Source organism: Accipiter gentilis, chromosome 6, assembly GCF_929443795.1.
Source record: "Accipiter gentilis chromosome 6, bAccGen1.1, whole genome shotgun sequence".
NCBI lineage: Eukaryota > Metazoa > Chordata > Aves > Accipitriformes > Accipitridae > Astur > Astur gentilis.
In genome coordinates, this window is record NC_064885.1 from 38,128,087 (window position 1) to 38,142,061 (window position 13,975).

Genomic DNA, 13,975 nt, shown 5'->3' on the forward strand with positions numbered 1-13,975 from the left:
TACCCCATACAGAGCCATCAGCCATCATAAATAGTGCAGGTTGGGTGGGCTGGACTTGCCACTTAGCCTTGGAGGACTCATTTACAGCACAGATTTGTCACCTTTATTTTTAGTCTCTGAGTCACGGCCAAGCCTGGGGGCTCGCCGTGCAGGCAGAGGGGTGGCGGGAGGCAGCGCGGTGGCCGGGGACGAGGGGTGGTGGGCACGTGGAGATGCTGACGACATGGAGGACACCGGGTGGTGGGGCCAGAGGCAGGGCAGCAGGGTGGTGGAGACACAGAGATGGGGGGGACATCGGGCGGTAAGGACGTGGAGAAAACCGAGGATGCGGGGGGCCACGGGGCGGCGAAGATGCAGGGATGGCAGGGACAGCTAGGACGTGGCGGGTGGGGGACACCAGTGGTGCGGTCTCCAAGGACACCTGGAATGTTGTCTTTCGAACATTCCGCCTGGCGCTGGAGCGGCCAGCAGCAGACAGAAGCCTGGCCGGTAAGTGAGAAAGCTGCCCGTCTCTGTGCCGTGCACAGAAGGGGTCTAGGTGGGACCTGGGTTATCACGTGTGGAACGTTTCCCTTTGAGGAATAACGGGGCGTTAAGAGTTTGCTTTGCCCGAGCTGGCTGTAGCTTTGGGGCTTGCAGAGGGGATCGGCCCGTGAGGGAGCAGAGGGCTCCCGGCCGTGGCGGAGGAGACCCACACCTCCGCCTCTGCTGCCTTCAGGCTTAACGGGATGGGACTAACGAGGGAGCAGCTTTTCTTTTAATTCGCCTCACCCAAGTTTACGGTCCAGCCTCAGGACTTTCCGGAGAGCGCAATGGGTTTCTTCCAATCATGTCCTCTCCCACCTACCCAAAACCCTTGTTTCCTTCTACCACCTAAAATCAACCTCTTTACGTCTCAGCCATCTCCACTCAGGGATCTCATCTGGCAATACGGAACTCATCTCAGCCCCTCTCCAGTCTGTCTCCATCCACAGGTTTTTTCCTCTCCCATTAGTCATTTAAGTTTAAATAAAAATCAGCCTTGAAGCCTTCAGGTGCAGAAGGGCCTTCTCCTTTTTTATTTCAATTTTGTTTCCATTTTGCATCTTCCTTCCAGTCCCATTTCATTATGACTACAGCTTTTTTTTTTTTTTTTTTTTTTTTTTTTTTTGAGGAAAAAGACTTAATTATTGTTTATCTGGATCTCCCTGGATCCTATCTTCAAATTACTGCATCACTAACAACCCCCTGAATAGACACTAGGAAAATTCACACGAGGGAGAGACACTGTGAATACTCCAGCCGCAGGGAAAGCTTCGATCAGAGCTTGCACGTTGTTAGACACCAGAGAGGCCGGCTACAAAGGCCCAGCAAACTCGGTTTCATTAGTCCTACTCATCATCCAACTACATGTTTCACGCTCCTATCATCTTCCTTTATTTCTCTATTCCCTCCTCAGATCTTCAATGCTTCTCCCCTCTTACTGAATCCCTAGGCATTTCGATTTTATTTTTTCCCCCCTTTTGTTGCTTTAGCCCTGCCACACTTTTCCCCATAATCGTTTTGCTCTGCTCTGCGCTTCTGAGCCAAAAGAGCGGTAAGCGCGGATAAGATGCAGTGATTCATTTGTCTAGGTTTTACCTCAACTGCAGAGCTAAAATGGGGAAATTTAGATGCCATATCTAAGTTGTACCTGGGGGAGCGAGCATGCAGAGGAAGCAACAGGCCTGAAGCTATTGGGGGGGGACGGGGGGACGGGACAAAAACAAACAAACAAAAAAACCCAACAACAAACTGGCTTGAAAATATTCATTTATCTGCAAAACAATGGTTTTTAGCAACATGGCACATTTGTTCAGTTTTGAGATTTTGTATCATAGTTACTTGATTAACTGTGCTGATTTTGCTTTGCGTTTCTTACTCACTTCTCTCCCTCTGCTCATGGGATTCTTTAGTCCTCGGCGCCTAAGAGAGTAGCTTGGCACTGGGATGAGACTGTTCTCTGTGGGGTTTATGCCATTTCCGACTCTATTCCAAAATGCTTGTTGAACCCTTGCAGTGTTGCAAGTTGTGAACATAACTCCTGTCCGTCTTCCTCCATCAGCTCTGTTTCGTGGCCTGCAGTTACAAGGTTTATTTGTCTGGGTTAGAAGCAGCGGAGATTTCATATTTTACTGCATTTTTTAAGTACATTTGCAGAATTTCTTTAGAAAGTAAGGTTAACAAGTTACTCTGATTTAAGCGTGTTCAGCAATTTAGTCTCTTGACAAATGAATAAGGACCTTACTTAAAACCCTTTTCTAAACCTGTTGTGGCTTTTTTTTTTTTTTTTTCCATCACGTACATCAGTGGAGCTCAGGTCCTGAGGAGCATGAATATACCTCCTCCAGTGGTCCAATGTGGGAGGAAACCTCCTATATGTCTGTCTCTGAGTAGGATTCGCTTCTCTGTGCCTCATTTCTGTATCCCCATTTTACCGCAAAGGATATTTCTTTCCTCTGCCTGGTCTATTTAAAAAAAGTCTTTTACAATGGATACGTAGAAGTGTAATAGGAACCTGACCTCACATGGCACCATTTAATTTTATTGTAATAATAGTAATAAATGTACTAAGCACAAACAATGTGCTCAGTGTAGAAACAGATTTAATACGTTCAACTGGATTTTGAAATAGGTTCTCCATGAATGGACATCCATTTCTGTTCAGATCAGAAGTGGCATCTCAGATGGTACTTTGGAAGATGATAGAATACCTGTCATCCTCATACTAGGATAAAGTAGAGAAGGAACATTAAATTTCCACTCCAGGCCTGTGAAAAGAATTTTTTTTTTTTTTTCAGATACTTGGATTTTATTGCATTATGTTTCCTTTTCTTCATTTAATTTAATAATATGTTCCAAATCTATTTATCCAAATGCATCTGTTTTATACTTGGGGAAATACAATCTGAAAAGAAAATGTAACTTTTTTCCAGTAAAGTTAAAAGAATGGCAGGCAACTAATTTTAACATATTGCCACTTAACGTCACCTTGTTTGCTGATAAAATACACGGTAAAGCGTTTTCAGTAATCACTTCTTGAAACAAAACAGAGCTTTCCTGGCTAATGAATGGAGATACATTTATTTATTTATAGGACGTTCATCATTCTAATTCCTCTGTGTTTCGCAAATATTAGTAAATTGATCCATGCGGCACTGAAAAGAAGTGAAGTCTTATTAGCTCCATGAAGCACAGAAATCACATGATCTGCCCGCACTTACCAGAAAGATGCACGTAAAGTATAATTAGAATGGGGGGGGAAAAAAAAAAAGTTGCTCTTATTACAGTACCTAACCAATAAAAACCTCCCTCTGTCATTCAGTATTGCTAACCTTAAACATTATACGTCCTCAGGCAGGCAACCAGGAACATCTAGCTAGATAAAAATGGCATTTTTTTATTTTTTTTTTTTTTTTACAAATACATTCTTTGACTTTTTTCCTTTCATTTCCTGAGCCTTTACATGATACTTGAGTTATATTTCCAAGCTTTTTCCTGCAGCCCTGAAGGCTAGAGAAATTTTTTTAAAGTAACACTGAGATTATCATCTAATTGCACACCTTCTAGAAGCCGAGTTGTAAGCAGCCTGCTAAATAAGATGAGGTCTGTTGTATTTCAGGTGGCCATACTGCTCATTTTGTACTTGCACTGCTTTTAGGAATTATAATACTGTAATGCATTACGTTAGAATCAATAGATTCTAATTTATTCTAATAAATCTAATTAATCTAATAAATTCTAATAAATCACAATAGACTCAATAATACAAAACATATTTTATTAGATATGTCCCCTTTAGGGTGCCTACTCCTTAAAAGCTCCTTAGTTATATCTGTGCGAATTGGTGGTATCGCCAGGATAGCCATACCCAAGCTTCCAAAGCTATTTAGGAAATATAGATGAGATACTGTGGTAACAGTATTCAAATGTGACTACTGACACATTTTCTGGGCAATCTCCAGACACGTGTAAAAGCGAGTCCTTTATAAAGTGTTTTGCATTGATTCGTCTTTGCTCTAACAAAGTCATTAGGGCATTTACCAACTGATTGAAATGGTAAGGCCAACCACGAGGAAACCCCACGTATCATTACGGTTTTGAAAGGATATACAGAAAATTCAATGTAAAATGTTGTGCTGTATTCCACATTTCTTCATCATAAATATAAGCCCTAGTTCTGTAACTGCTTGTTTGCATGTCTAATGTTATGCGACTCTGCGAGACTACTCACTCCTATAAAATTAAGATGCTGCATGTGTGTGTTTGCAGGACCGTGACCGCGAGGAATACTTGCTCAATGCAATAACTACCAGTTGAAAAACAAAATAAAAATCAACTCTAATTGTGCCCATTTAAATTCAAACATGGAAAAATAGCTTAAATATGGTATTTCAGAATGTAAATTTTATAAAAAGTCTGAAGATTTTAGGATTCCGTTAGCTCTTTAGTCCCTCTGTAACGAGGCTATTACATAGCATCGCCCAGATTGATGTTGAAAATAATGCAGCTGCAAGAGCAGCTGCAGCAAGAATTCACAGAAGCCAGGATGCAAAGCAGGCCCTTCTCAAAGTCCCTGCCTTTAGCTTTCTGTTGTGGTTCTCCCCCCCCCCCCCCCCCCCCCCCCCTTACTTATTTATTAGCTTAATTCCAGCATCCTCTGAAATGATGCCTTGCTAGCAATAACTGAGGGTTAAAGCTTTAATGGCTTTACTTAGCCTCACAAATGAAAAACCTGGAATTTACTGCCTTCTGCAAACCAGAGTCACTCTGACAGCAGGAAATACTGGGGTTTTTTTCAAAATGAACGGTTCAGGGTTGGTCAACAGTAAGGCGGTAACAGTCAAGAAGAAAACACAGCACCAAAAAGGAGGAAAGACACTTCGCAGTTAGGTATACGGGTGTACAAAAGCATCTTCGTGCTTCTGGTATTTAAAAAGATATTTACGCCCCTGGGCAGGAGCCGAGGGACTCGTGGGCTGCCAGCTCGAAATGTCCGTCTGTCGTGGGGCTTTCAGGCAGGTCTGGAGGAAGGTGCAAGTCCAGCACCCACCCTTATGCTTCCTTTTTCATGACAGACAGAGGGTGACAGGAATGAATCACAGCGGCAGGGTGCTGGGCCCGGGCTAAACCCAGATTTTGGTAATCCCAAAGGGATTTGCCACCATCCTCACCCCGTATCCTAACCCTCAAGTCTGGGGAGGATAACTGACATCGTGGTTCTTGTCAGTTCCTTCATGGGCAGGTTGATATTGGGTAAAAACAATTTTAAATAGTTTTGAAACAAAGCTTTACACGTAACTTAAACCCAGCGTGAATAAGTCACATCACTCAGTCTTTCATAGCCACCTTGTAAGACCTTCCGAAGAACAGTTCCCCGGGAGATTTACAATAACAGATGATACAAAGCAGCAAAGCATCATCAGTCACCTCCCAAATCTGAATGTACAATAGCCTGTTAATTCAATAGATTCGGTTACTGGCTGAAAGTGACCTGTACTCAGGACACAAAAGCAATTGTAAACCCCTGCTCCTCTTTACATCTAAATTTCAGAGCTAGGAGAACGCCTTGGAAGATCTCTACTAACGGCAAAGTTCATAACATGATGTTTGCATCCCAGGTGTAACCATACCAAACGCTTCAAGTTTCTCCTGGCAAAATCAACTGGAGAAAAGGAAGGGATATAATTCCCTTTCAACTGATGTAACACGTTCGGTCACCTTATTACAAGTTAATATTCAGGTTGCAATATCTTGCATCCATTGGAGCTTTGCAGAATTTCCTCAGGAAGGTCATAAAATAAAACATTAGAGTAGTATAACTTAAAGGTTACAAAAGCATGGGCTACAGAATCAGCATTAGTCTGTGACAGCATTGGCTCCAGTCCCAGCGTAGTTTATAGGAAATAAAGGCAAGAACCAAACACACATTTAATAAAATGAACAAAACCACGTTAGAATCAACCTCTGGATCTGGGGGTTTTTGCTGTTTTTTTCAGGGGCTCACAACTGCCACTGCATTTCCCTTGGCTATCACTGCTCTTACAGCTTTGTGTCATTACATATAAGCGTGTCAAAAGACCGGGTTCGCTCGCGCATCCTGAATGGGAAATTTGTACCTTTAGAACTTGTCCCACGTACCTTTCTATTCATCAAGGGAAGGAAGAAAGATTTCCCTGCTGTTCTTGTAGCACTTCAAGGTTAAAATTCATATTGACAAAAATAATGCAGCAGAGGTAATAAACATTCACAGAGATTAAAATAATTGCACAAAAGGCAATTTCTTCGCCGGTAAATGAAGACACCGTAGCTAAAAGAAGAAATTAAAACCAAAAGCCATCCTAAGAAACTAAAACCTGTCAAAGTAAAAGAACTGCCTTGAATGTTAATCTGAGCTATTTCAGCCAGTCCTTTTTCACAACCTTTTCTCTCCTGCTAACTTTTATGTTACAGCTCTATTGCCTGTACAGAGTTGCTGAATTGAAGCTCTGCCTGTCAGGAGCTCTCATCTGTGCATACTTTAGCTCTCGGTTGTTAGTGGATTTGCTTCAGCTGCCACTATTAAACCGTTGCATGTCAAATTACAAAGCAATTAGGGTGAAATGCATCGTTATAATACACAGGTTAAAAAACCTCCAGAAATCCTAACTCTAAATTTTCTAGGTTTGTAATGATGACTTTGGAAAGTGTTAAGATATCTTTTTAATTAATATAATCCCCTGATTACTGACATGTGCTTCACCTGGTGTCATGTAAATTTTTTATCTTTCTACCCCTCTCTTTTTCCTTCCTCCCAAGCTTTTTTTTTTTTTTTTTTTTTTTTTTTTTTTTTTTTTGCCTAGGAATATTTAAAGTTCACTATTCCACACTGTGAGAAATGGAATAAGCATAACTTGAGTATTTGCTAAAGCGGCTAGTGAAATAAAGAGGTGGATAGATAAGCTGTCCAAATGTTTTATCGTATATTCTGACCCCTGAATTTTGCCGCATTCTGTCTAGCATTACTGCAGAAATACTGTATCTAAGATGAATCCCTCGGAGGTATGCCATTAATATAAGGCAACTGTAGCGGTGGTATGAAGAGGAGTCTAGAGGATGGGTCAACGATAGCTGCCACCATTGTGCTCTGACTTAGGAGCCGAAGAGGGAACGATGCGCATCTATGGCTAACTCGTTTAACATCTCTGCGTCCCAGTGCAACTCATAATATTTAATTACATATCTAATGGGAAATTCAGACTCACCCTGTGGGTTATTGTGTTTCCTCAATTTCTCTTACATTGTAAGAAGCACAGCACTTCACGGGACTGGTTATGCCATGAAAAACTAATTAGTTTATGCCTGAACAGGGCTTTCAACATACAGATCATTCTGTATGACAGAGCAGTATTAGATAACAAACCAACTTATTCAATTGAATTATGGAGCCATAAGAAAATTATTGCCTCTTATTTTTAATCAAGCAGGCTCCAAACCAGATTAGTCCCTGATGATGATGCTTTGGCTATTTCAACAGGTTTTACTGCCACCAGGAGACTTTCTCCCTCTTTTTGCTCCTGTGCACGCCACAGTTTTCACTGCTCTGTGTATAATCCACTCAATAAAGCCAGCTCTAGGTTTCAGGTTAGCCCTTACCTTCAGTAAGCAGTAATTGTTAAGACAGCTTGTTGAAGGTAAATAAAAAGCCTTGTTGGTTTGGAAACAAACCTCTCCACCTCGTTTGGGGTTTTTTATAAACATCCTGTTTAACCATCACTCACTGCAGGGATACCCAAGTCTGGAAACAGCTCTGAAAGTCTGAGATAATTAAGCACCAGTAGTTCTGCATTTCTTTTCATGGCATCAGAAAAATCTCAGGTTATAGACGTGCATATGATTTCATATGCATGAATGCTTCAGTGCCCTCCCACCAGTTATCAGACGCTTTATTAGCCTCCATAACCCAAGCAGAAGAATTTCAAAACTGCCTTTAAGGGTCACTTGAGCAGAAGCTTCAAGACAAATTGTACTGCTGGGGCCATAGAAATGTGGTAGCTAACTTGGCAAAAGGGAACTTAGTTTTGTTTGCTGAGATATGGAGGTATATCATTTGCATAGTCTTCCTCACAAAGATGAATTTCTGGTGGTAGGGACCCATTTGTAGTCAAAAGGTTCATTAGCTTCCATCTGTCCAGGCTTGCTCAAATCTTTGGGACAGATCAATGTTAATTTATACCAGTGGGAGATGTGGACTAGGTCTTTAAGATTTCCCATTTCGGCTGTGGTCTCCACAGAGCTACTGCAAGAGCATCCTTATTATGAGGAGAGCGGGAGGGACTTGCCAGCACCCGCTCTCTGCTCCCTTGTTCCCTCACCCTGCATTTTTCTCTACCGTTTTTTACACTTTTTCTTCCATTTATTACTCTTACATTGGAAATCAGATACAACAGTCATAAAGAACAACAGCATCGAAGAAATAAAAGCCACAACAATAAAAGGTGAGAAAAAGGAATTTCAGTTAATGACATCTATACCGGGAGGTTCCCTCTACGGGGAAGTGGAGCAATACTGAAGGACATTCAGAAGGAAGACAGCCTCTCAGCCCACTAAAATTCACTTTGCATCTTGATGTGATGACCTTTTTAAACCTTTTCTTAGTTTCTCAGAGCCCTACTTGCTGACTGCCTTTTCTTCCCATTCTCATGCATTCCTTTTCTCCCTGTTGCTCCTTTGGGTTAACTTCGATTTAGGGAGGTTTTTTGTGTTATTACTAGAGCAAGGAATTAGGCAAAGAAAGATATTAGTTCTTTTACTAAGTGTCCAATAAAATTAGTGACTTAAGAAGCTCTAGCACGGATTTGCCAGGTTTCTGCACACCCCAACTTCATCCTAGTGACATAGTGTAACCAAAAGCAAGGACCACTACCAAAGTTGTCTTTGTTCAAATGGGGTGGTCCTAGTCAGGAGCTTGGGTGTTGCAGCTAACTTTTTACCGTATAAAATATCACAGGAGGTAGCCGCGGAGTTTTGCATTTGGTGAAGAGAAACACCGACAGATGAAATGGTAGCTCTCATCTAACACATCTCTTTTCGATTAACGAGTTAATGAGCAGAATTGAGGGGACTGTAAGGAGACACCCACCTTGGGGTGGGCGACCAGCAACTAGAGTTGGGTTCAGTCATGGTAACCTCTTTGTCTGGTATAACTAGAGCAAGAAAAGGATCTGTATCCTCAGCCACATCTCTCTTGCTATGTGTTTGATCTAAGTGCCCTGCAAGGTGTCAGGCACCTTCTTTGCTGGGGATCTGACAGCTGATATGTGTTGTGTGCTGCACAATAGGTAATGGAAGTCGTTAGAGGTCTGCTAATGTCTCCTTCAGGCTGGGGCTTTCCTAGGGCCCGGTCCCATAGGAATGCGATTATTCTGTGGAGTGAAAGAGAGTTCTCTCTGTACCGCGAGGTCTCATTGAATTCCTACCTCATCCTGCAGGCAGGGCTGCCCAGAGCGGTTCTGAGATGCAGACCTCTTAATAGCATGGTGGCAGACCTAATCAAGCCCATAGCACGGTCTGCGGCAACCTTCCTAAACCAAACTTTGCCCCTCTGCACTCGTTCTTTACAAGTACTCAGCTCCCACCATTTCAAAGCAATCTTTTCAGAAAATCGATAGTTCTTCATCTCCTTCAGAATGAGAGCAAGTAGGACACTTGGACGTTTGCTTTGTAATCTCTTCAAAAATTGCTTTCTTGTCTTCCCAACAGAATTAGGAAATATTGCAGTACCAAAAAAAAAAAAGAAAAAAACTCAAGCTTTTTCAGCACAACGTCTCAGTTGTAGGACCAATCTTTGCATTCCTTTTCATTTAGGGATTACCCTAAGCTCACTGGTCTGTTTATACCTTAGGCACACACATACATCCTTGTTCCTCACACAGAGGAATTATTTGTTCTCACAACTCCACTTTCAGGAGCCTGCTGTAGAAACCTTTACCATTTTAAAATTTCCGTTTTCTCTCCCTCTTTCCTCTCAGTAGCCCTTTAGCTATGAAAATGAACTGCTCCGCTCCCGCAGTGCTGAGCTGCTGAATCCAATCGAGGAAGGCTGGCCAGGCTTCACATCCCCGTCAGACACAGCGTTGACCTTTTTTTCCTAATCGACAATGCAGGGCTTTGTGCTAATAGGATGACATCATTACGCAGAGCTGAAATGCTTTCCCTGCTGTCTCTTTTGTCTCTCAGTATTTTTCTCCCACACTTTTAGAGGAAGTATTTCACTAGGAGGGAGTGTAAGGAAGACAGTTACACAGTGCCTAAAAAGCATATGCAGAAAACATCCTCAATTTCCCTCTCTCCAATTTTTCCTAACTCGCACTAGTTACCAAGCACATATCCTGAGCCCTCACTATGTACTGAATCTCCCTTTTCCTTCTTCCAGGTTATGATCACCAATGCTTTTCTGTATTTGCTTTGCCTCACTGTCCTCAGATGTGCTGCTAGGGAGATAATGGTTCCTTCCTGATTTTGAATTATAATTGTAGCTGTTAGCCTACTGTCCTTTTACAGCTCTAATTTTATTCAAACAACTTGTTAATAAGATCCTTGTGCATCTCCATAGCGATAAATAGTTAACTGAGGTGCTTAATTTTGTGTTAAATTGTTGGCAGTCAACTTTTGCTGTGATACTCAACAACGTAAAGTTTTAAAATAATAATTCAAAGAATACATGGAGGGGGAGAAGCCCCAAAGAAGCGGAAAATATTAAGAGCCTCCTTTTAGCTGTCTTGTGAGATTGGCTTACCCATTTTGGTGAGCACTATAGCCTTTGAAGATGCTACCTTAAAGCTTAAAAAAATTGCCTTAGTGCTGGTTATAGATTGGCAGTCAAGTGCCTAAGCGCGCAGCCTCGGCTAGGCCAACAAACCAAATAAATACGTATGATGGGCTTTCGCTGGAGAAGACAGAAAGAGCGGAAATTTCCCAGTTCCGCTTATCCCCCTCTCTTTCTCCCCTCTCCCATGGCTGACGTATTGGGCACTCCTAGCTCACGGTATATATTTCCAGCCTGCTTCAGTGCCTAATGAAATGGATTAGCTCAGATCGCAGGTACCTCTGTGAATCTGTTTACCCTGAGCTGTTTTAATTTGCACAGAAATGCCCTAGGAGCTGCAGCAGTCGAAGAGAAGGGTAGTATTGACCAGCTGGGAGAAGCAGCCTCTTAAACCACTCAAGCTAGCTCCGTAGGACCGTGGGTGTCTATATCCTTACTTCAAGAAAGGCAAGCAGGAACGGTAAAACAGACAAAACAGAGAGCAAAGAAGGGAAAAGATTCAGGAGGGAGAGAAAGCAGATCCCGTTACTACTCAAGACAATCCAAAATTGGTGGGAATAGGGATTTGTCTATTTTCCGTTTTTGCCCAGTCAATGCCCAGCTATTTCACAGAAGACTCCTGGATTCCTGGATGCGTGACAGTGATCTTCATGCCGTCCTTTCTTTCCTGCGTTTAAGCACTATTCAAGAAAGGAATGGCAACCACGTCATTAACCTATCTTGGGAAAACTCCTCTTGATTATTTTAATTGTAATTCCTATTTCTTTTTGCACATTATCCTTAAAGACACATTAAGTATTTTAACCAGGGTTTGTTTCTTACATTCTGTTTCTGCCAGATTTATCTTCAACTTTAGTTAACTTCCATAAGCTGTTGTGAGCAATAGAAAGAATTGGAGTTGTGTTACTTTGAACAATGGTAAGCTTAAGCTTACTGTCTTTGCAGAAGAGTGCCTAGTGAACTATCTGATAGCTGTAAACAGTAAGTGTTAATACAGTTTAATATTTCTCTTATGTCTATAGCCTAATGAGATTAGTGCTTTTTGTACTCAGCACCACATAAACAATTAATATGTGAGTTTCAGCCTCAAAGAGCAATTAGGATAATATGGTTAAATCCCTGCAAACTACTATGAAGGAAACTTGCCAAATTTCAGCCCAGAACCCAATTTATTACTATTATTTTTATAAACAGGTTAAATACAGTGGGTGAAAATAGTGTTTAGAGTGCAAGTGCTGACAAAACCTTTACTGCACCAATGTGGACAATGCAGCTGTAATAATGGCAAGTGTGCCCTTATTCACAGCAAGAAAAATGTAAGGAGTTCTGATTTTGCACTGAATGAGCCATTACTTATGTCTATCACAAAGAAATAAGAGTAGTGAACAAAAAAAAGATACATTAAGGTGGTGGTGGGGGGGGGGGGGGGGTGTTCCCCCCAAAGAAAACTAAAAATAAAGAAGATCAGATGTGACCGAGGCTTTCAAACAATAAAAATAGCAAGATAAAAGAACTAGGCTGCTTCATTGCCTAAAGAAATGGCTAGAACCTTAAAAAGTCTGAAACCTGATTGTGAGAGACTCACTTTATGGGCTGCTAAGAAGGTGCTGACCTTCGTCATCAATAGATTGTCTGAGCCTTTGTGGTATTCAGCAGTAAAGGAAGTGCTTAAAAAGTCATCCCGCTGAAAGATGGACTGGAAAAATCTCCAGTTCAGATCTCAGCATAGCTGTTGTCGGTGCACATGCTCATTCAGAAAGTCTGTCTGTAAATCTAATACAGATAAATCTTTCTTCATTTTTAAGTGATAAAACTGGAGCATCCTCACCTTAGAGATGGATCAGGATATCTGGAATTCAATATAAGTGAAATTATTGTAGAGGAGGGCAACTAATGACCTATCTGTTGTGGGGCTTTGGATGTGTTTTGTTATAGTACTATATTTCTCTGTCTCTACTAGACGACATTGAAGGAGTGGGATAACACTTGTACAGGTACCAGTGGTATAATTTTCTTATACTTGCTCCATAGTTTTGGATGCAGTTTTGCCTCTTCCAACATTCGCACTGAAATGAACTGTGGCAGATGACTGCCCTGTGGTTTCAAACAGCCTTCTGGGAGAAAAAGACTATTACAGATGAAAGAGTTTGGTTCCTATAACTTTCTGGAAAAGTTGCATCGCTGCCAAAGTAGTATACCGATATGGCAGTTGTCATTACATGTATCTTCTAGCAGGGTGAATCAGCCATGGTGGGGTATCAGGCTAAGGCAACTACATGGCTGCTGGTACACAAGTGAGCTCACTGGAAGACAGATGGGGTATCTTTGCACAAAACGCACGCGTGTTGCAGATACAGTCGTGCTCTGGCTGAAAAATGTTGTGCTGTTATCCTCTAGAAACCGTGCAGCGTTGAACATTCACAGCAGAGAGCACAAAATACAGATGGACCACTAATGACTAGAGCTTCTGGGACAGCAGATGAGGTACAGCCAGACCATCCTGAGCGAGGCAGCTTGTACCTTATGCTGCAGAGGAAGTGAAAACAAAACAAAACAGTGACAACAGAAAGCTCTGCCAGTTCCAATCAGGGCGGGGGGGAGGGATAATTATTGCTGTCTCCAGATCTGACGCCTGATTTTTCCCTGAGCTTTAGCAAGGCGTTTATGGGGCATGTTGCGTGTCAGAGCATGGGTCCACTTGGACTGCTGTCGCATGGTCAGCGTAAGGAACCTGCTTCGGAGTAAGAAACGTTAACTGTCGAGTCCCCTTTCTGCTTCCCAGCTGCCGTATCTTCCCCCTAGCCTTCCAAACCGTGCGAGGGTATCATCCAGCAGGCCAACGCGGGGGAATCTCTCCTTCAGTTGCCTTCTTCCTCCATAGCCCGTGCTGTAAAAGGCAACCGTGATCCTCAGAAACAGCGACTCGTGCTGTCTACTGAAAGAGTTCGCCGAAATTGGGAAACAGACCTTTTTCTGAAGCGCAGCCCCACAGACTTCACATCCCAAAGAGCTGGTAACAGCAATGTAATGGTCCAGTTTCAAGGCAGCCTAATCCCCTCTGGGAACTACTAGAAGAAATTCCTCTCTCCTGTCACTCCACTTAAATCAATGCTGAATGTAGCCCAGTGTTTCTACCTTGCTATATGTAGA

General features: G+C 42.2%; 1 protein-coding gene across 1 annotated transcript in view; it reads left to right on the forward strand.

Moving 5' to 3' along the window:
- Positions 1 to 359: 359 nt before the first annotated feature.
- Positions 360 to 13,975, forward strand: part of SPATA16 (spermatogenesis associated 16) — a 97,924-nt gene continuing 84,308 nt past the window's right edge. The window contains 4 exon segments of the mRNA XM_049802566.1: positions 360 to 489; positions 2,039 to 2,124; positions 13,223 to 13,309; positions 13,628 to 13,838. Of these exon segments, the coding sequence (XP_049658523.1) occupies positions 360 to 489; positions 2,039 to 2,124; positions 13,223 to 13,309; positions 13,628 to 13,838 (514 nt within the window).